The sequence below is a fragment of the Hippocampus comes genome, unplaced genomic scaffold, assembly GCF_001891065.2.
Source record: "Hippocampus comes isolate QL1 unplaced genomic scaffold, H_comes_QL1_v1.1 scaffold18, whole genome shotgun sequence".
Taxonomy (NCBI): Eukaryota; Metazoa; Chordata; class Actinopteri; order Syngnathiformes; family Syngnathidae; genus Hippocampus; species Hippocampus comes.
Window position 1 is genome coordinate 786,957 of NW_017805014.1, and position 20,221 is coordinate 807,177.

Sequence of the window (20,221 nt, forward strand, 5' to 3'; positions counted from 1 at the left end):
CGAAGATCAAAGTAAGAAATCTGACTCGTTGCACCGTGGAAAATAACTGATCCACTCTCCCTTGGTGTGTGTGTATGTGTGTGTGTGCGTGTGTGTGCGTGTGTGTGTGTGTGTGTGTGTGTGTGTGTGTGTGTGTGTGTGTGTGTGTGTGTGTGTGAGAGAGAGAGAGAGAGAGAGAGAGAGAGAGAGAGAGAGAGACTTTAGATGTTAATAGTCAGGCACTTAAGTCTTGGTCCGAAGATGACGTTTAGCACGCAAGGATCGGAGTTCAAACGCAGTATAATGCTGACAGTCAAAATGAACTAAGAAGAGTTTCACAACTAAGTGACTCAGTGAGCTGCAGTAAAATTAGTGAGTTTTGATGGATGGTAAAGACTGTATGCCATTTCTATAGTCAGTCTACGTGTTTTGCTGATGGTTTGTGGTCAAATAGCCGTTGCATCGATGCTGGCTTCGTCAGCGTTTCGTTAAGGTGATTTGCATTTTGTGCTAGCATAAAGCTAGCGGACCTTCATAAGTTATGGTTTTGTTTCAATGCTTAGTTTTATGTTTACAAATGTTCACCATCTGCTGACTGTACGGATGTTCCTATTGAGCGCATTCAATAGAAAAAAAAGTTATTTCCCCAAACTTTTCAAAATTATCAATTTTAGAGCTGTGATTGCAAGTACAGTACAGTACTGTGAAACCAAGGGGAGGGTTGGATATAGTTTTGGATTGTTCATTATAGTTAGTTAGTATCGTTAGTTAGTTTTGACTTGTAATTTTTTTTTGGATTCAGTTCATTTTAACTAGTTTTTAGAGTGTTTTTTTGGGGGGGGGGTTCTTTTAGTTTAGTTTGTATTCGTTTTAGTCTTAGTCTTAGTTTTTTGCCCATAAATGTCATATTTGTTGAGTGCAAGATTTAAAAAAGTCACTAAATACTGTGTTATAAAGTAAACAATTCCCAAACAACGGTTCAACCCTTCTTCTGTATGGCCCTATAGTAAAGTGAAAAAAAATCCATTCTAAATGAACCCCAAAAGCTTATGTATGTATAATATTAATTGACAAGGACGAAAATTAATGCCATTTTTCCTAAAACTATACTGTAGTTAGTTTCAGTTGGTTGTCGTTTTTTTTACGCACACTTGTTTTCAATGTGTTTGTTTTATTTAGTTTGAATTATTTTGTGAGTTTTTCTGAACTTTAATACCGAAAGAAGCAGTTATTACACAGTCAGAATGTCATGTTTTGGCATGACTAATCAATTTGTGCTTATACTGTACTGTAACGTGAATGTCGTGTGGATCGACTGGTCATGCCTGGACAGCGGGGCACACTGATGATGTCACAGAAAGGCGACTATTGTCGCGCTACGTAGGATCGCACGACAAGCTTTGGCACCACCACTAAAACTCGCCGAAAGAATGTGGATTTTTTTAACTAGCAAGGATCGAAGGTGATGGAGAGGTAGATGCGGGGAGCGGGATGTTGTCGTCGCCAACAAGATTATTGGATGCCTGCGAACACGCACACGCACACACTTTGGTGCACTTAGCAGATTGCTTTGGAAATGGCATTAGGGAGTGTCACAATGGCTGTCCCTCTCTCTCGTCCGCCAGGTAATCTCGCCATCCATTTTCCTTCTTTCACACACTTCCGGTTTGTTTCCTCCCTTCACACACTTCCTGATTGTTCGTAAACACTTCTTCCCTCCGTCATCGGTCCTCCGCCCGCACATCTTTCAAAAAAAGAAAAAAACATTTACGCAAGCAACAGAATCGCGAGTGTGTCCAAAAGACAAGTTGTTATTAATGGAAACATTGAAAAGATGTCACCCGGTTCAGACGAGCGAGCTTGTGTCAGTCCAAGTGTTGCTATGGAATAATTGCAACCAAAATCAATTAAAAAATATTGCGTGTATGTGCGCGCATGTGTCCTCTCTAGCAGACAGCGTGTCATTAACGCAAACTTTAATTAACATATGGACACATGACAGAGGTGCGTGCGTGTGTGTGTGTGTGTGTGTGTGTGTGTGTTCCGACAAACTTTATGCTTCTTTTTTTGTTTCCTGACTTAATGTGTATTTCGTTATTTACCACTTGTGTGTGCGTGTGTGTGCGTGCCCATCAAGGAGCTCCCGCCAGACAGTGTGTTATTAATGAAAACGTATAATAATCCATTTAAAAACATGTCATCATGATTAGAATAATAACAGTGGTTAAACTGACTGAGATGTTCACGGACGAACAAGCTCTCGTCACTTGCGTGCGCGCGTGTGTTTATTAAATGTGACAGTCCAGCCTCCTTCATTTATTTCCATAGTTTCTTTTGTTTTCCCACCAAGACGGTGGGCGACAACACGAAGACAAATGTGCCGCGGTGGTCTTGATGAAGACACACGTTTATTACCTGAGCGCAAAAAAAAAAGTGTGTGTGCTTGTGTGATCGCGTGTGCGTGCGTGGTTGTGATAGCTTGTCACAGAATCATCACGCTCACTGTAATTTTCTCCTCACAGTGAACAATGCGTCTTTTCAGTTTGTAACTTCCTGCTTTTTTTCCCCCCTCTCGCGTGTGCGTGTATGTGTGTGTAAATGTTCTCTTTAATTCTCCATCTTTGACTTATTGGTGTCAACCATAAATCAGCGCGACGGGCAGCAGGGCGGACAAAGATGGTCGAAAATGCTGTCAATGTCCAGACTTGTAACTGCTCTCTGTTTGTGTAGTATAAAAAAAGCAACCCCCTGCCGCCTTTTAATGAACCATGTTTACATCCTGACAGGTGTGAATTCATGCTTGATTTAGTGACGCGCTCCTTCAGCAACTATATTTTAATTTTTGGCATTACTTTCCTCCTTCACGCAGCCCCACGCAGAAAGTAAAGAGATTGCGTTCCAAGTTTCACGGATTCTTTCTGTCACCATGAAAATGCACACAATCTAAATCCGAGTGCACTTGATGACTGGAAATAATACAAATCCATGTCCATAAATTATCTTTGATTAGAGATAAATACACTCTCACACTCTTAAACGAGAGCTAATTCAATCACGCCCGCCCAAAGAAAAATAATTTTATGTGATTCTCCATCAGATCTATTAAATCTGACACGCTTAGCTCAGCCACTATCTGGCAGGAAGCTGAAGTCTTGACGCGAGTCACTGAGATGAATTTGAGGGTTGGGTGGGGGGGGGGGGGTCAACTTTGTTTGTTATGTTTCGAAATCTCAATTAAAGGCTCAAAAAAGTTTGGGGAGAAAAAGTGAAATGCTAAATTAAGCGAGGCTAAAATAACCGCCGCACTGCTAATCTGCGGCCTCATTAATCATTTATTTGCTATCTGCCCGTAACTGAAATGTAAATAGCCTGTTTAACCTCCACTTACACATGAATGTGTGCGTGTGTGTGTGTGTGTGTGTGTGTGTGTGTCAGGAGGCACCGTGGAGGAGTGTGTGTGTGGGTGGGGTGGTGTTGGGGGTAGGTTGCTTTCAAGTTACAAAAGAAGTTAATTAAAAATGAAAAAGGAGAGCAGAGGGAGGAGGCGGAGGCATGATGAGGAGGAGGAGGATGGCTGGAGTGGACGGAAGCAGCCGGAGGTGGACGGAGGGTAAAGGGAGGGCGGGAGGGAGCATTTTTATTGAAAACGGGTGGACAAACAGAGCGTAATTGGCTGGGGCCGCGGGGGCTAAAGGGGGGCTTCAAAGAGCTGAGCGCTGCGGCGAGCAAATGAAGAAAGAGTGCGAAGATGAGGCGGGAGAGCCCCCCCACCCACCCCCCAAACAACAAAAAAAAAATACTAAAGTGTCGACTCAGACAAAGTGGAGATCAGTCAGCGCAAAGAGCCCAAAGTTGGTCATAAAAAACAAAACCAAAAAACTAACAGTAACCATACAGAAACAAATTAAGCAACTTTTGGCCAACATTTGGATTCGTTTTTTTTGTTCTTTTTTTTATTTATTTTTAAATGACCATGTCATTTTCAATCACAAAGACACAAAATGAACCCCTGAGCTTAATCACTGTTAGCGTGTAGCGCCTGTGTGCGCGCACGTGCTAGCAAGATGGAGGTTTTTGCCCGTTCGCCGTCTGATTGAATGGAAGCCGAAAGGTTGTGACCTCTTTCTAAACACTGCGGTTCTCAGCATTAATCAAATAACACACACACACACACACACACGCACACACACATGCGCGCGCACACACACACACACACACACACACACACACACACACACACTCCTACTGACCTTCACACACTCGCTTGAATGCACATTGAACACGCATCTGCTTAAAAAGTGGGGGGAAAAAGTGGAAGCTTATGTGTGTGAGCTCTGCACAAACATTAAAAACACTCCGCAAGGTGAACCTATAGAGGATTTTGTACACACACACACACACACACACACACACACACACACACACATGCACACGCACACACATATAGTGTCAACTTCCTTGTGTGTATTGTTTAGCGTGTGTGTATGCATGTGCGGTCGTAATAGTGACATCTGCACCGTTGGCTAAACAGCTTGCAAATATGCTGATAAAAACAATGCCGGCAGCCAAATTTACAACTCCTATAAAAGACGCGTATAAACACACACACACACACACACACACACACACACACACACACACACACACACACCGTAAATCTCACAATAATTCGTCCTCCGAGTCTAAGTGTGTGTTTGTGTGTGTGTGTTTGGTTTTATTGCGGTTTACAAGACAGCAAGAGCGTCTATGTAAGCAAGCCTGTGTGTGTGAGCTCGTGTTTGTCTTGAAAACGACACCCACTGTGAATTTCGTTTTTCAATATCAAACGTGCTAGCTGCTATTGTCGCTGCAACAATTGTAGCTGGGGTCAATGCGGAGGTGGGCGGGGGGTGTAATTGCCACCCCCTTTAGAAATGTCTAATAGCTGAATGTTGAAGTGGGTGGTTGTGAGAGTTTCGAACGGAAAGTTCTTCAGCGTGGTGGCCGTAACACAACCTGGGATAAATATGCCGCCCTTTCGCAAAAAAATAAGCAGAAATAACATTTGTTGACGTAGGCCATATTTGCGTCTGTGAACCCTTTTTGCAGCGTGGAGTAAAATTAGACTTAGTTTGGGACCGTCTCTGTTATGGCGAGGCTCATGTGACGTGAATTTGTGCGGCCAGTGATACAGTCTCAAAACGACAACTTGGATTTTCGTCATGGAATCATGGAGGTATCACGTACACGCACACAAGTGTCCAAACTGAAGGCAAGAATGTGAATCCCTCTCAGGTCTCATGTTGCCGCCTCCTCCCCCATCCCTCCATCCAGCTCCTCCACCTCCTCCCTGTGCTTGGAATTAGACAATGAAAACAATGACATTGGTGTCTGTTTCTTTCTGGGTTAAAAAAAAAAAAAACTCCCCCCGCTTGGCGGTGACCTGGTGGCTTTCTCTCTCTCTCTCTCTGTCTCGCTCTCTCTCTCTCTCGCTCTCTCTCTCTCTCTCTCTCTCTCTCTCTCTCTCTCTCTCTCTCTGTCTCTCTCTCTCTGTGTCTCTGTCTCACTCACTTTTCCCGCCGTGTCATTTTCACTCATCCATTTTCCTTCTCTCGTCTTTCTGTGTGGTTTCATGCTCCAGCAGTTCCTTTGTCCACCCAGGGAAGCTCAAATTCACGTTAGTTTTTTTTTTTTTTTGACTTGTATCAACAAGCTCAGTAATTGTGTCATCTGAATACAGAGACAAAAGTAAAACTCCTCTGCTCAGAAGGTGACTTAAACAAGAGCCCTGCGGAACGCCATCGCAAATATCACAACGGAATGTGCTGTTTCTCATGTTTTTGTTCACGTCGTCCAGGTTGAAGTGATTCCAATTGCACGTCTCCCAAACAGACCGCCAACTATTTCCTGGAATCAGATGGCACCGTTACATTTTCACTCATCCATATTTCGTCTATCTCCTTTTTGTGAATTCATGCTTCAGTGGCTCCTTTGTCCACCCGCGGAAGCTCATAGACACATCATCACGTTTGAGTTTCACGTATCAACAAGCTCAGTTGATTAAGTGTTGTCTTAATAAAGAAACCAAACTGAAACTCCTCCGTTCAATGAGTGACTTAAACAAGAACCCTGCGGAACGCCTGTGTCAAAATATCACAGCCGAATGTGCTGTTTCTCATGCTTTTGTTCACATCCTCCTTGCAAGTGATTCCAATTGCGGGCCCAAGTCTCCCAAATAGAGCACCATCTATTTCCCGCAGGCTCCCGCGAGACGGGCCTATTTTTATTTTTTTTTTTTGGTCGCAGTTTCGCAGGGTCAAACTAAATGCGATCTGCTTCGCTTTGGACCCGGCAGAACACGAGTGAGAAACACAAGTGCTTTTCACGTCGCCGCTCAACCTGCTCAAGACGTAAACTATCAAGTAGGAAAGTTGCGACATTGGTGGGAAAGGAGTCAGCTTTTGAATTGGAGCATTTCTGGAGATTGACTGGACTGAATGTCTTCCTCCTCGTGGTTGCTCATTAATCAGTCCCTCCCACTGCTTCTCTTTTCAGCTCTCCCGTCACACATCTTTGTCTCTCCTCAGATGATTCATTCCTTCTCCCAGTGTCTTTCTTTTAGCTTTCTCCTTTTTCTCTGAGTTCTTCCACTTTCTTGTTTCCTTCACTTTGTGTGTGCACTGTTGTTGTTTGCATTCCTTAGGGACGGGACAAATCTCAGCCATGTTTGTAGATTTTTCTTTTCTACACCCCCCACCCCCCCACCCTCTCTTTCACACACGGGTATGTAAAGGGAGATGGAATGTGTGTCCTCGCGATTATCGGCGTTTATTTTTGCGCGCTCGGACATCGGCGTGTGCGTGATGAACATGAGAAAGTTTGTGTTTGGATTCAGGCCGCACACATTAAGAGCAGCGTTTCCTGCCGCAGAGGATGAAAACAGCGATATTATTTGTGCTGTGTTTGTACTTCCCGTACGCTTTGTTTGGAGTGACCTACAAAATGGCTCGCCACATTCTTTTGCGCCCCCTTTTGCCCCCCCCCCCCCTTTTGCCCCCCCTTGGCCACATGCTAACAGCTAAGCAGTGTGTGCCGCAACCTAATTTCTAATATTTCACACAGTCTATGCTCTTCAATGCATAGCAGTTCTCTGCACCGGATGCGTTCTTTGTCAATAATATTATTATTATTTTTTTAAATTAATTCCTTTTTTTTTTTTTTTTGTCCAATCACATTTCAGCCTCCATGTGTTGCCATGTCACGCTAATTTGCGCGGAGTCTTCAGAATCACTGGTGCTAGCCCATGTAGCTTCAACTATATAACCCCGACTATCCAACTGACGTCCTGCCACTGTCTCAACCGAATACGGACGTTGACTCGGCACCGCGCAGCAGACTTGGAGTCGGGAGACAAAGTTCTTTCCCAGGGGTTGGCCCAACGCTTTGTCCGGCAAGGCCATGACCGCGTGAGCCACTTTGGTCACTTAAGGTTTTCTTTTCGTCATGGAGGAAGTGACAGCGCATCTTGACGGTCGTCTTGCTGTGTTTTGGAGCTCACCGCGCGTCCTTACATGCGGAATGACACGTCTGCTGGTGCGGGAGCTCCTGACGGGACATGCCGTGTCACTTTGTCTTTTGGAGCGGAACGTTCCACTCGGCCCTTTCCCTTCCGGGACCGTTGAGCGCCTCACGAGTGGTCACCAGAGACGAGAGCGCCCGCTACTGGAAGAAGTCCAGAAGCACTTGGTGACAGACTTTGCAACGTGATTAGAGTGTTGGGTTTGTAGCATTTTGCATGGTTTGTACTTTTCTGGCTCTTGTTTGTTTTCGCCTTACGTAGCTTGAGAGCTGTTCGTATATCTTTTCATTCGCCAGACGGGTTAATTTAGCACCGTAAAACTTTACAACTGTGGCCAGTTTTATTGCTTGACTCTTCCCGATCATAATAGTGTGTCTTTGTGTGTGTGTGTATCATAAGTCTGTTGTACGTGTATGTGTTTGTGTATTTATTATATATTGTGTGCGTGTGTGTGTGAGTATCGCGCCTTTTTTTGCGTATCCCGAGTTTGATGCCGATATGTGTGCTTATGGTGATATTTGGTCTCAGTATAAGTATTCACTTTTTAGTACTCGCCGATCCCGATACTGAGTGCCGATACCACCAATAATTTTCGACACATGAAAATTCAATTTACACAGCAGCAGATAGTTGTGAGCAACAATCGTCCTTTGTTTCTGATCTGACACACATATGGTGATTTGTCAATGTGTGAGGTTTTTTTTTTTTTTTTTGCCTTAAGTATTGGCGGATGGTATCAGCAGCCTCCACGAGAACTCGATACCTTGATATAATGCCCGCACATGTGTTGTCTTAAATGACCAGGTTATTCTCCACTCCCCAAAAATGGTGTGAGTGTGTAAATCAGCAGTAATAATATATTCTGGGGGATGTGATGTGTATTCATGAAAGCGCAGTGAGAGAGACGTGTGTGTGTGTGTGTGTGTGTGTGTGTGTGTGTGTGTGTGTGTGTGTGCGTGCGTGCGTGCGTGTGTCCACTGTGACCCAGTGTAAACTAATATTGATTCAGCTGTTGGTGTTATACACGAGTCATAAAACTGGACTTATTGTCGGATCCAGGCTTTACCTTCTCAGTGCGTGTTTGTGGACAGAGAGCACATGTTAAAAAGACACACGCACACACACTCCAATTTGGGCCGTCATCCTGAAGTTGACAACACAATAATTTGACTTTTCAGCTCTCTCTTTCCACTATCCTCTAATTTTTCTCATCCCTTTTCCCCTCCTTGCGCCCTCGCGTCTTTCTCCTTATCCAAATAGAGGACACAGACAATCCAATAAAGCCCCCCCCCACCCCCACCCTTCCGCAAAAAAAAAAAAAAAAGTCTCTCAACAGCTGTGGTGTGTGCGCACGTACGCGCGTGTGTGTGTGAAGCACCGACTCAGCAGAAAAGGAGGATGACACCCTCTGAGTCGGACAGGAATGTCATCGAGGGGGCAAAATAGGATGAAGGCATACAGGAAGACTCTCGGGGTGACATGTGGCGCAATAGTGGGAAATACTTTGTAACTATACTTAAGATTTTTTTTTTAGGTGTCTCTAATCTACAATTTATTTTCCTCACTATATTTTGTACTCCCCAACTACTTCCCCGAACTTGTGCGTATGCTCCCGCCATGTTTGCGTACGATTGCTACGTCGCTGGACGTGACGTTGACGTTGCCTTTAAAGCCACCGACTTCCACGCCTTCATCCCCACCCGGCTTGGCCGACAAGCTGACTGAGAGATAAAAGATGGCGGCAGTGAGGAGTGAAGGAGGACTTAAGTGATGGCAAGAGGAGGAACACGGAAGAGGGATGAAAGATGACAGGCGGGCGGGCGAGCGAGCCATCGACTTATGGGGGAGAGAAAGAGAGAGAGATGAAAGATGTGGGGGAGGGGGGAGAGATGACAGGGCGACGAGGAGGAGGAAGAAGAAGAGGAGGAAGAGGAGAGAGGTGAGCGTCCTTGCACTGTCAGGGGCGATCGATGGCACATCATTTACATTACACTGACTTAACGGCCAGGGAGGGGGGGTGGGGTGGGGGTTTGAGTGAGAGCGGGACCGAGGGGTTGAAAATTAACTACAGCGTAGCCCCGTTTATCGCGGGCGATATATTACACACCTGCCCTGCGATAGATGAAAATCTGACATATGTAGAACCCCCCCCCACCCCCTGAAAAAAATTATATATAGTTTTATCACTCCCTAATGATGTGGACATTCTCATGCACATTTTTTAAACCCACTGTAATTATATTTTAACACCCCAAAAAAGGGCAAAGTGTAACTTGAAACGTAATAAATAAATAAATAATTGCCAAATTTCTTGCCAATATGTTCTATGCTCCTTCACTGGTCTAAGCACAGGATTCAGATTAATATTAATTTTGTGGAATATGAATAAAGCAAAAAAAAAATCACCTGTTTTTATCCACCTCAGGGGGCGGCCATTTTGCCTTGTCCTGCGACTTGCCGTCGACTGAAAATGACATCACAGTGCCTACGGGCTCAGCTCGCAAACGTCTTGTCAAGCAAAAGTCAAACCCCAAACATTTGCTAAATGTAAAATTTGTTTTTGTTTGGAAGAAAAAAAAAAACATCGCGAATTAAATCACATCCACGGAGCGAATCTCATTTGGACTGTTTTTCAGAATCGATTGTTGCGGTTGGTTAGCTTGTGTTCTTGTTTTTTTGAATGAAAATGATGAAAATGGCGCCGCCTTCTCACTGTGAAAACTTCCTGTTGTTGCACTTTGTTTTGGGGAGCTTCAAAAGAGAGCGCCGGCCGGGCGTGGGTGGGGCTCTTTTATAGTTTTGCTTCCTAAATGCTAACATGTGAGAGCCTTGCGTGTGCGTGTGCGTGCGCCTGTTTGCCAACATGCCGAGGAAGTAAGCTAATGATGCTTGAAGTCCTCTCACACACACACACACACACACACACACACGCACGCACACACACTGTCTTGTAGAGACATGCAGACACACGTTAGCCCATCGACCTGTATAACTTGTCTCGTCAGCGAATGTGTGTGTGTGTGTGTGTGTGTGTGAGAGAGAGAGCCGTTTAATATTTAATCAGAACAAGTTAAATATGCAAGAGTGTTTTTTTGCCTCCTGTCCCGAAGCACACCTGTTCCTCTGTAAGAACGGGTAGATAGATGGACAGATCTTCTGGGAAGGGCAGGAAGTGAGGCGGGTCATCAGTCAATTCCATTTCCTGTTTCTTTGAGGTGCTCTTCTCTCCGACCCCCCCCCCACCCCTCCTCCTCAAATTATTTTCGCTCTACTTCTCTTATCGATCAATACTTGTTATCGGTTTCCTCGCCCGTCCGTCTTCCTTTCACACTTCACACGCGCACGTACAGAAGATGAAGTCATTCGTCTGCCCAATCAAGCTCGGAGGAACGTAAACATCCATCTCTCTTTGGGTGTGAGGGTCCATGATTATGATGTGTGTGTGTTTGTGTGTGTGTATGAACAACTAAAGATGTTTCTGGAGGCAACTATAATGTGATGAAAGTTCCGTCAAAGTCAATCAATCGGATAAAAATAGATTGTCCATACGGACTGTTAAGATACAATTGAGGATCGCCATCCTTACGTTTGCACACTCTGGGTGTGACTTTGAATGTGTGTGGCTTGAAAAGGCGGGGCCTGGCCCCAGTGAGTGCCGTGGGTGTTGGCGAGCGTGAGTTCAGGTTAGCTGCTCGCTGTTAACTGGCTCACGCTTAGCCAGATGTTGAGCTTCAAGCTTTAAATGTGGACTAGTCGATTCATCGACGCGTTGACTGGTCATGTCAGTTGACAGGCACGCATCCATTTCTTCGCCGTCTCGTCAAAAACAATAGGTTGTCCGCAAAATAAGTCCATACTCCAAGCCAAAGATGTGAATAGCGGTAATCCCGTTGTACCAAAGCGGCACTTATCGACTCTTGAATTGACCAGGATTGAGGCACGAGGAAGAGTCCCGGAGAGGAAATGGACAGATGAGCCGCACAAACGGATGGAGGGATGCGAGCAAGATGAAAGATGCTCGCTAAAGAGGGGCGACCTCTCACTCGGACTAACGTATTGACCGTCCCCGCCTTTGATAAACCGCGCTGCTGTCTGCGAGTGCGCGTGTCTGACCTCTGCTCGTCTCCTGCTAAATCAATCTGTCAAACGGGTTCGCCAATCCGTGCTTATTCACCGCCATGCTTTTCCTGTGTGTGTGTGTGTGTGTGTGTGTGTGTGTGTGTGTGTGTGTGTGTGAGAGAGTGAGACCGACCCTGAACGGCCATCAGAGCCAATGACGAAGTATTGATCAAGGCTCCGTCGCCATAGAAACGGCCATTCGGGAGCACTGGAGATGGTGCGCGTGTCCGAGTGGGAAGACTTACTTCAAGGTGGCTTGTCAGATTGTTGCGTGTGTGTGTGTGCGTGTGGGCGTGTGCGTGCAAGCGCCCTAAGACAATAAAGCGCCGCGCGTCCAGAGCGCGACTGTTTGGCGACTCCAGTCAGTTTGCCGGCCCCCGTGGCAAGGAGGACAAATGTCTATTTAAGGCTTTCGCCACACTCAAGGTTACCAAATGAATTTACAAAGTAGGTCAGTGTGTGCGTGCGCGCGAGTGTGTGTGACATGCTCTTTGTGTGGAAGAGCGAGTGGACCATTGACGAGGATTAATACCCGACATATGGCAACCCGACGGGACACACACACACACAGAACAAAGAACTGTAATGAGAAGGTGCTATCATGTGTCTTTTGTACACACACACACACACACACACACACGGTCATGGAATAGTGTGACGTCGAGAGGTGAATCTGAGTTCAGATGAAATGCAAAGGTCTTGTCTCCTCCTTCATGCTGTTTTGCTTTCACATTCACGAAAAGCCGCTTTACTCGCCACATCTTTTTCACACCCTCCACGGCGCTCCTTCCAGCGGGACCAGCCTCAAAAGTCCTGGCGAGCATCGATCCCATTTTCTGAGGAGTCGCATGACGGCGGAAATGTTTTGCAGAGACGCGTCTCGGTCCTCTCGCATCTTTTTTTTTTTTTTTTCTTCCCTCGCTAGGTGTAAATGACTTTGCGAGGCCATCTGTTAGCGTGAGCCGCCCCGCCGCGAGCTGGCCTGCTTGGGTTTTATGTTTAGTTGTCAGCTGAGTGCGTCGTGGTCATGTTTGAGCTTGTGTCGCTGCTTCCCCTTCACAATAAAGCGCTTCCAAGGTCAAAAGGGGACAGGTTCCGTGGTGGTCGAAATGAATGGAAACGCCATGAATCCATTCCAGCCGATGTGGATTATTTTTTAGGTGGTGTGTGGGGAACGTTTGAATGTCATTTTTTTTCTTATAATGTGTGAAAATACAAAACAACCCCCTCCCCACCAAAAAAAAAACAAAACAAAAATGGGGCGTGTTTTGGTAATTTTATTTTTGCCATTTTAGCTATTATCAGACGATCAAATCGGCCAGCCAATTAATCAGTCAGGCCCTATTGATATGGATTTTTTTTGAGGCTGATGCAGATATTTGGCAGAAATTCAGTTCAACAATTAATTGGCTGATTAACTAAGAACTATATATAATGAATAAAATAACTTTGGTGCTTTAATGCTTTAACACGAATTGTTTTACATTGTCCTTTAGTCTTAGTTCAACTTTCCAACATGTGAGATGTTTGCCAATTCTTTTTTGGCAGGAGTGCTTGAATATCATCATCTTGGTTAAAAAAAAAATAAAATAAGAAAAGTCGATTTTAATGGCGCTAATATCGTCTGTTTTTAATATCGGCCAATTAAATCGGTCTGCTAATGAATCAGTCGTGCCCTGGATGTCCGAGTGAACGTTTAAGACTGTAAGTGAAAGTGTTTCGCAAGTTCACAGCTTTAATTGGAGTAAATAAAGAAACTCATATAGCTTTTTTTAAGCCTTGTTCATGGCGCATTAGCCTTGATTTTTAGCGTAAGCCTAATCGAGAAGACCAAAACATTGATGTAGAATACATCTGCGATTGTTTTTTTATCGCTTGTCTTTGTTTTTAAAAAAAATTGCATGGAATGAAGACGTAATGATCTCATTTTTCAAAATGGTTCAGCCCAGGTGGTGAGTCCAATTCACAAACCCGACGTTGCCGCGATCTTTCTGTCACCAATGACGGCCTTTCTGATTTCTCCTCTCTGTGCCTCCCGCCTGCAGCTCTCGTCCGGGTCGTCCTCCCAAGCGTTGTTCTTCCGCCGCCGGCATCCAGGACAGCCCGAGGCTTCTTCACCCGGGCCTCCCCGGCCTGCTGTCCCCCAACCTGCTGTCTCACACCGGTCAGAATCTCTTGCCTCCATTCTGCCTTGTCTCGCCTCCCTTTATAGCGCCGAGGAGGAGGACGATATGGCGGTGTGTGGAGGGGTGGGGGTGAGTGGGGGGCAATTAGACCAGATGTGAGTAGCAAGCAAGTGGCTGGAAAGATGGAGGGATGAAAGACGAGATGCAAGAAGGGAAGAGAAAGACCTGACAGAGGGAGATAGGAGGTGAACGAGTGCAGGCGGCATGCTGGTGTGATGAATGACTCGTCTCCTGGGTCCCGCTCCTCCATCTGTCCATCTCCCCCTCCCTCCGGCTTTTGCTCGGCCTCTCCAATACCCTGGTCTCCTTCCTCCCGCTCTCCGCCGTCCTCCTTTCGGCCTCCTCTCTTCTTCCGCCTTGCCACTTTCTCGGAGTTCTCTCACTCCTCTTCCTCGTTCCCGCCATCGCCTCCTCCTCCTCCTCCTCCTCCTCCCCACTGCAGGATTAATAAAACATGCTTGTGTTTAGTGACATATGGACACGGCTCACTGTGGCATACTAATGACACACACACACACACACACACACACACACACACACACACACACACACACACACACACCAGGTATGCGTGTGTACAGAAGTCAGAGTGTTTGGCGAACATTTGTGGATCCCAGAGAAAACATTTGCTCACTTATGATCGCTCATTAGTGCACACGCACGCGCACGCGCACAGTTGGCAGCGCTCACGTCCAGGTCGGCCTCAACCTCGCGCGCACGAACATCGTCGAGGCGGCCCTCGCGTCCATGGAGACGCCCGGTTGCCGGGGGAGACGAGCTGTTGTTTACGACTCGGCGGTGAGCGCTGGGGTGTGTGGGGGCGGGGCACGCGGCTGGAAAACGGTGAACGCAAAGAGGCAGTTTGGGGCGGGAGGGCGAAACGCGGTCGGACAGGCGAGGAGGCGATGAAGGCTGGCGAGGTTTTAAATTCATTCCTTCTTTACCAGGTCGCCTCCAAGAAGCGCACGGGCAGCCCCGAGGCCTGTTCTAAAATAGCCGACAGTGATGGGGCATTGTGATTTTTGAGGAATGGGATCATTTAAAAATGTCGACACTTGATACAAATGGGATCGCTGTTGATACTGCTGTTGTTGTGCCCATTGTTCTCTCGCCCCTTTTCGTGGAAGAGCGTCTGGCCGAGCTTGTCTGTGAATTTCAGGTTCGGAAACCAATGTCACGATGAACACCGATCCCTTGAGATGGCGGCATTGCCTCACTTTCGATTTTAGATCAGCACAGCTTTTGAGTTGAAGATAAAGACTGAATCTCGGCTTGTCAAGTCGATTATGCGAGCACGTTGGAAGTTTTGGCACCTCACACTTGAACAGCCCAGTATTATCCATCCATCCATCGATTTTCTATAACTTAACCTCAGTCAGGTCGTTGGTAACATGGAGCCGGCTGACTTTGGGCGATATACCCAGGACTGGTCGCCAGCCCATCACAGGGCACACACTAGGCTTGACACAATCAGGATTTTTGGGACTGATCAGCCCAAAACAAAAAAAAAAAGATAACCGATTCACTAGATGGCGCAATATGTCTTTTTAAATACTTGCCGATTAGATGATTGTTAATTCTAATATCGACAAACAACCATCAACAACTGTGGACAATTTCGAGGAAGCATCATCACTTTAGTTGGCCGCGTGCTCGCCGACACTGACACGGCGACGGTCAGGTTCAGCGTGTGCGTGCTAACCTCTCAGGGTGCTCTTTGTGCCGCTCATTTGACTTGTTAATTCACACGCCCACTAAACAGCTCAATGCTCTGCCTTGTCTCTTCAACACGCGCACACGTAGCGCACGCATCACTTCCTAGAATGCAGAAAGACACCCTGCTTGCTCGCAACAACTTATTGCACTGATAAGCAGGCGTGCGCACACACACACACACACACACACACGCTCGGGAGTGTTGCGTTGATTACAGATGAAGTGGTTTCAATCTTCTTGTGAAAAGAATAAGCACTCATCTGAAGACCCTCATGTGCACCTGCAGAGAGTCGGGATGGGCGATCAGGAGAGGGAGGAAGAGAAGAGAGAGAAGAGAGGGAGAAAGAAAAGCTAAAGTGCTTTTAATGCTTTTCACCTTTGCTCATTCTTTTTCACATGTCAAATCAATTTTCCCCATTGAAATGAGTTCAAATGCTATTATGTTGAAGTCTCCCCCCAAAAACAAACAAACAAAAAAAAAGCCGCCACAGACGCTATAAGTACTGTAGTATTTGTGTATTGTTGAGTGAGTGACGTGGGACTTTCCTTGCCCACATCATTTGAGTGAAAGTTTCAGTCATTTGGTGACGCCAAGGAAATACAAACGATAACAAAATGGCGTCTCGGACCGCTGGAGAAAGTAAAAGATGACCGACTTAAGTGCGGGGGCGCGCCCATGAAATTTTTCGAACTCTGCGCTCACGGGAGTACAAAGAAAAAAAATAAGAGAATAGTGCCTTTCTAAATCCAGAACACAAAGAGCAATTCCTCTCTTTTGCTGTTTGTTTTATTCAAAGTGTCACTCTGTCTCTCAGAGTGCACTCGCTCGATCGGAGGCGGCGCGCACCATCAAATATTGAGGAGCCAAATGGGCTGAGTTTCACGCTCATGGGGTCTTACGGGCTTGACTACTTTGTCATGACCCCCGACCGCCATTTCAATGCCTCAAATTCTGTCCCAATGCTCGAAAACTCCGTCTACGTTGGTTGTACTCGCTGAACACAATAGGAAAGCTAGGCGCTAAGGTTCTACGAGCTGCAGCTAGCTAGCTTGCTCGCGTGGCGAAACACTAAGTCGACAATACTTGCCTCAATGGCGCCAATAAGTGCCATGATCACAAAGGTCTGGATGAGAATAAGCCATGCTAACTGCTAAGCTAACCTGAAAGGTGGTGGTTGCGAAAGACAGAGGTCCAAAACTGAAAAGAAATGCTAATCCATAAAGTACTTTAGCCTAAGAAGCCAAGTGTCTTATATAATAGCATTTTAAATAATGAGCATTTTTGTTGTTTGATTACTTTTAATGAATTTAGCTTTGCTCATGGACTGTACAAGCCTTTTATCAATACTCCCATTACATTTTGTGTTTATCATTTGACTCTCTCTTTTATTCTGAAACATTTATTAACAATTAATCACCCATCTATTAATGTCTATTCATCAATTTAGAAAAGATCCGTCGCTCTTCGTGATTGAGAGAATTAGTTGGAGGATGAACGTAGGACACGGGGATGAAAAGCAAACAGTATCCAAGGATTAGGAAAGCGAAAGGTAAGCGTATTGTGAGCACACTCGCAGGCAGGTTGTGATGATGCAAGTGTCTTTGAGGCAGTCTGTCAATCAATCACGCGCTAATTCCCAAGGTTCCTCGGTCGCCATTAGCGACGGGGGGGTCGATGCTCGGTAACCGTGGACACAGCGGAAAGCCATCGATCTCGGTTTGATAGTCGTGATGGGGAACAGTCTCGCAGCTCTCCCTTTCTATCGATCGTCTTCCGCTCGCGTCCTAGTCAAGCAGCCGACTGTTAGCGTCGGGCCGGGAATTGGTCTCCGCGATGCTTGGGGGACGTTAACTTTTGAAGCAGGACCACCGCCGGCGCTCCGTCGTCTCTCCCTGTTTGGTTGCCGAACGTCGGGCCACTTGGCCGACTGTCTGACCCCGCCAGTCACCGTCGTGTGTTCTTCATAGCCTGCGGACAACTGTACTGTACGGTACTCTGTGTGTGTGTGTGTGTGTGTGTGTGTGTGTGTGTGTGTGTGTGTGTGTGTGTTGATTTTGCCCCAGCCACGGTTGACGGCCTTGAAGGAATGCTCATTACACGCACACACACACACACACACACACACACACACACACACATTGACACAAAAAACATGCATGCATTCCTTCATACACACACACACACACACACACACACACACACACACACACACACACACACACTCACACACGGGGTCATCTCTCTCACTCTGGTGGTTGTTGTGTATAGAAGTCAGTTCCAGGTCAGTGCACTGAGCCAGGGATCTTAGTCCGTACAAAAGAGTGCGTGCACGTGCACGGCGTGTGCACGGCTGTGCATGCATGCGTGTGCGCTTTTGTCTCGCCGCCTATCGGCGAACGTGTCCTCGGGGCATCTGAAACACTCCAACAAAACCACTTCAAGGCAACGCGCGCAACAATGGCAGCCGGCGCCGGCACCCCGGTGACGCCACCTGGAGGTGACAGGAGGGCGCGCATATTGACTGGCTGTGTGCGCGTGTGTGTGTGTGTGTGTGTGTGTGTGTGTGTGTGGGCGTGCAGGCCTGACAGCAGCCGCCATGGCCGAGCTCCAGAAGCTGCACAAGATGAAGATGATGATGAGTCTGCAGAACGGAAACGAGTCGGACAACGATGACCTGCACTCCAATGCGGGTAACACAACACACACACACACACACACACACACACACGCACATACGCGCGCACGGTTGGACGTGCCAGCAAATAACAGCAAAAAGGCCATTGGGCGAACGAACAGCATGGACGTGGCTCTCCAGTAACACTTGAGAGACAGAGACACTAGACAATACTGGCAGGTGTGTATTCTTTATCTTCTGCAACGAATGACCGTGTACTGGAAAGCGTTGTCTGTGTTAAACACACCAGAGGGAGCAGCACAATGTCTATTGAACTAAGAGCAAAAACAGTTTTATCTCAAAATAGGCTATTGAGTTATTTCAATAGTAAAGTTTATATTGTAGTTGGTTTTTTTATGCTCTATAACGTGTTGAATTGAAACAAACAACATGTCAAGCGTGCGTGCGTGCGTTTACGCTTGACGTGCATTCAACAAAGGGTCCATTATATCTCGTTGTGAATTATTGAAAGAACGCAAAACAAAAAGCAGAAAGCGAAAAGAAAGGCGAGCCATTCTCTTTGCCGACCTGCCAAATGGCCGGATGGACCATTTTGTCCTTTTTTTTTTTTTTGTGTACATTTAAAAATCCTGCTCAGAGTAGTGCTTTTTGTCGGGAAAGACATTTGCATGCGGACGCCGCCACAAGGTGTACATATCAGGAGAGAGAAAGAAAGAGAACATCTGCCCATCTGTTTATACTTCTTGTCTTCCTGGTGTAAGCGCAGAGGGGATGAGGCCCAGCTGTCTCTCTCAAACACACACACACACACACACACACACACACACACACACACACACACACACACACGCGCGCGTCAGCGGACATGCACGGCGCAGGGAATTCACTGCGCAATAATAGAGAGAGACGGCTGCTAATTCAAACTAATGGAGGGAGATGAAGATGGATGATGGAGGGAAGAAAAGGCAAGCGGAGGGAGTGAGGTGGCGGCCGAGCGAGGCGCCATTACACAAGGCAGAGAGAGAATTGGCGACAAGTTTAGCAGGAAGTTGTTGTTCTTTCATTTCCTTGTTCGTTTGTGCCCAGGAGGAAGTGAGTGCTCCTGGGACAAGGAGCGACTGAGCAGCCCCCCGGCCGGAGCCCAAAGTGGCGGACCCGGAGGAGGAGGAGGAGGGGGCGGGGCCATCCCACCAGGAGGAGGCGCAGGAGGGCGGGGCCCGGCTGTAGGAGCTGTCAATCAACAGCAGCAGCAGCAGCTGCTCGCCAACAGTGAGCAAGCGCACTCTCCTCGCGTGTCGGGTTACCTTTGCGACTGTCGATTCCTCAGTCGCGCACGCACGTACAAATTCATGACACACACAAACATGCATACATTCATCGTGACATGCACACGTGTACGTCGGTTATACCCTTAGAAAACTCACGCAGGCACAGGGACAACATCAAGACTCCGCACAGGAAGGACCGGACCGGATTTGAACCCGCGACCTCTGTACTTGTGAGGCGGACGTGCTCACCACTCTTACATTAACTCACATGTAAACGACATTCACGATGATACACACGCACACAAACATCGAACAAACCATCTCACACACACAGAGACACAGACACACACCTGATACACAAACATGCAACACTATGTGCACACACACATGGGCGAGCTTTTTCTGTATGATTGTGTCTGTTTGTGTTTCAAAAGGCTGGCAATATTAGTTCATGCGCGTCATTTAATCTGTTGCCATCTCCTGTATTAACACTCGGCCTGGATTAATCGGCAGACACTCAACTAAATGACTCAATTCATCAACATCTCTCTCTCGCTCTCTCTCTCACACACACACACACACACACACACACAATAGCTTGTGATTCCAAGTCATGTGTCTGACACACGCGCACGCGGCAAACACTCACATTGATGATTGTATGTGTCGAGTCGTCAGGACAACAGCAATCAGTGTTATTGTTTCACGTTGACCACACGCGCACTCCCAGCTGATGTCTTTGCGCGCACGCTAGACGAT

General features: G+C 46.7%; 1 protein-coding gene across 2 annotated transcripts in view; it reads left to right on the forward strand.

Moving 5' to 3' along the window:
• LOC109511915 (dachshund homolog 2-like) overlaps positions 1 to 20,221 on the forward strand; it is a 32,306-nt gene that overhangs the window by 3,699 nt on the left and 8,386 nt on the right. For both annotated transcript variants that reach the window (XM_019863298.1, XM_019863299.1), the window contains exons 2-4: positions 13,702 to 13,820; positions 18,139 to 18,249; positions 19,281 to 19,463. In XM_019863298.1, the coding sequence (XP_019718857.1) occupies positions 13,702 to 13,820; positions 18,139 to 18,249; positions 19,281 to 19,463 (413 nt within the window). The remainder of the gene's footprint in view (positions 1 to 13,701; positions 13,821 to 18,138; positions 18,250 to 19,280; positions 19,464 to 20,221) is intronic.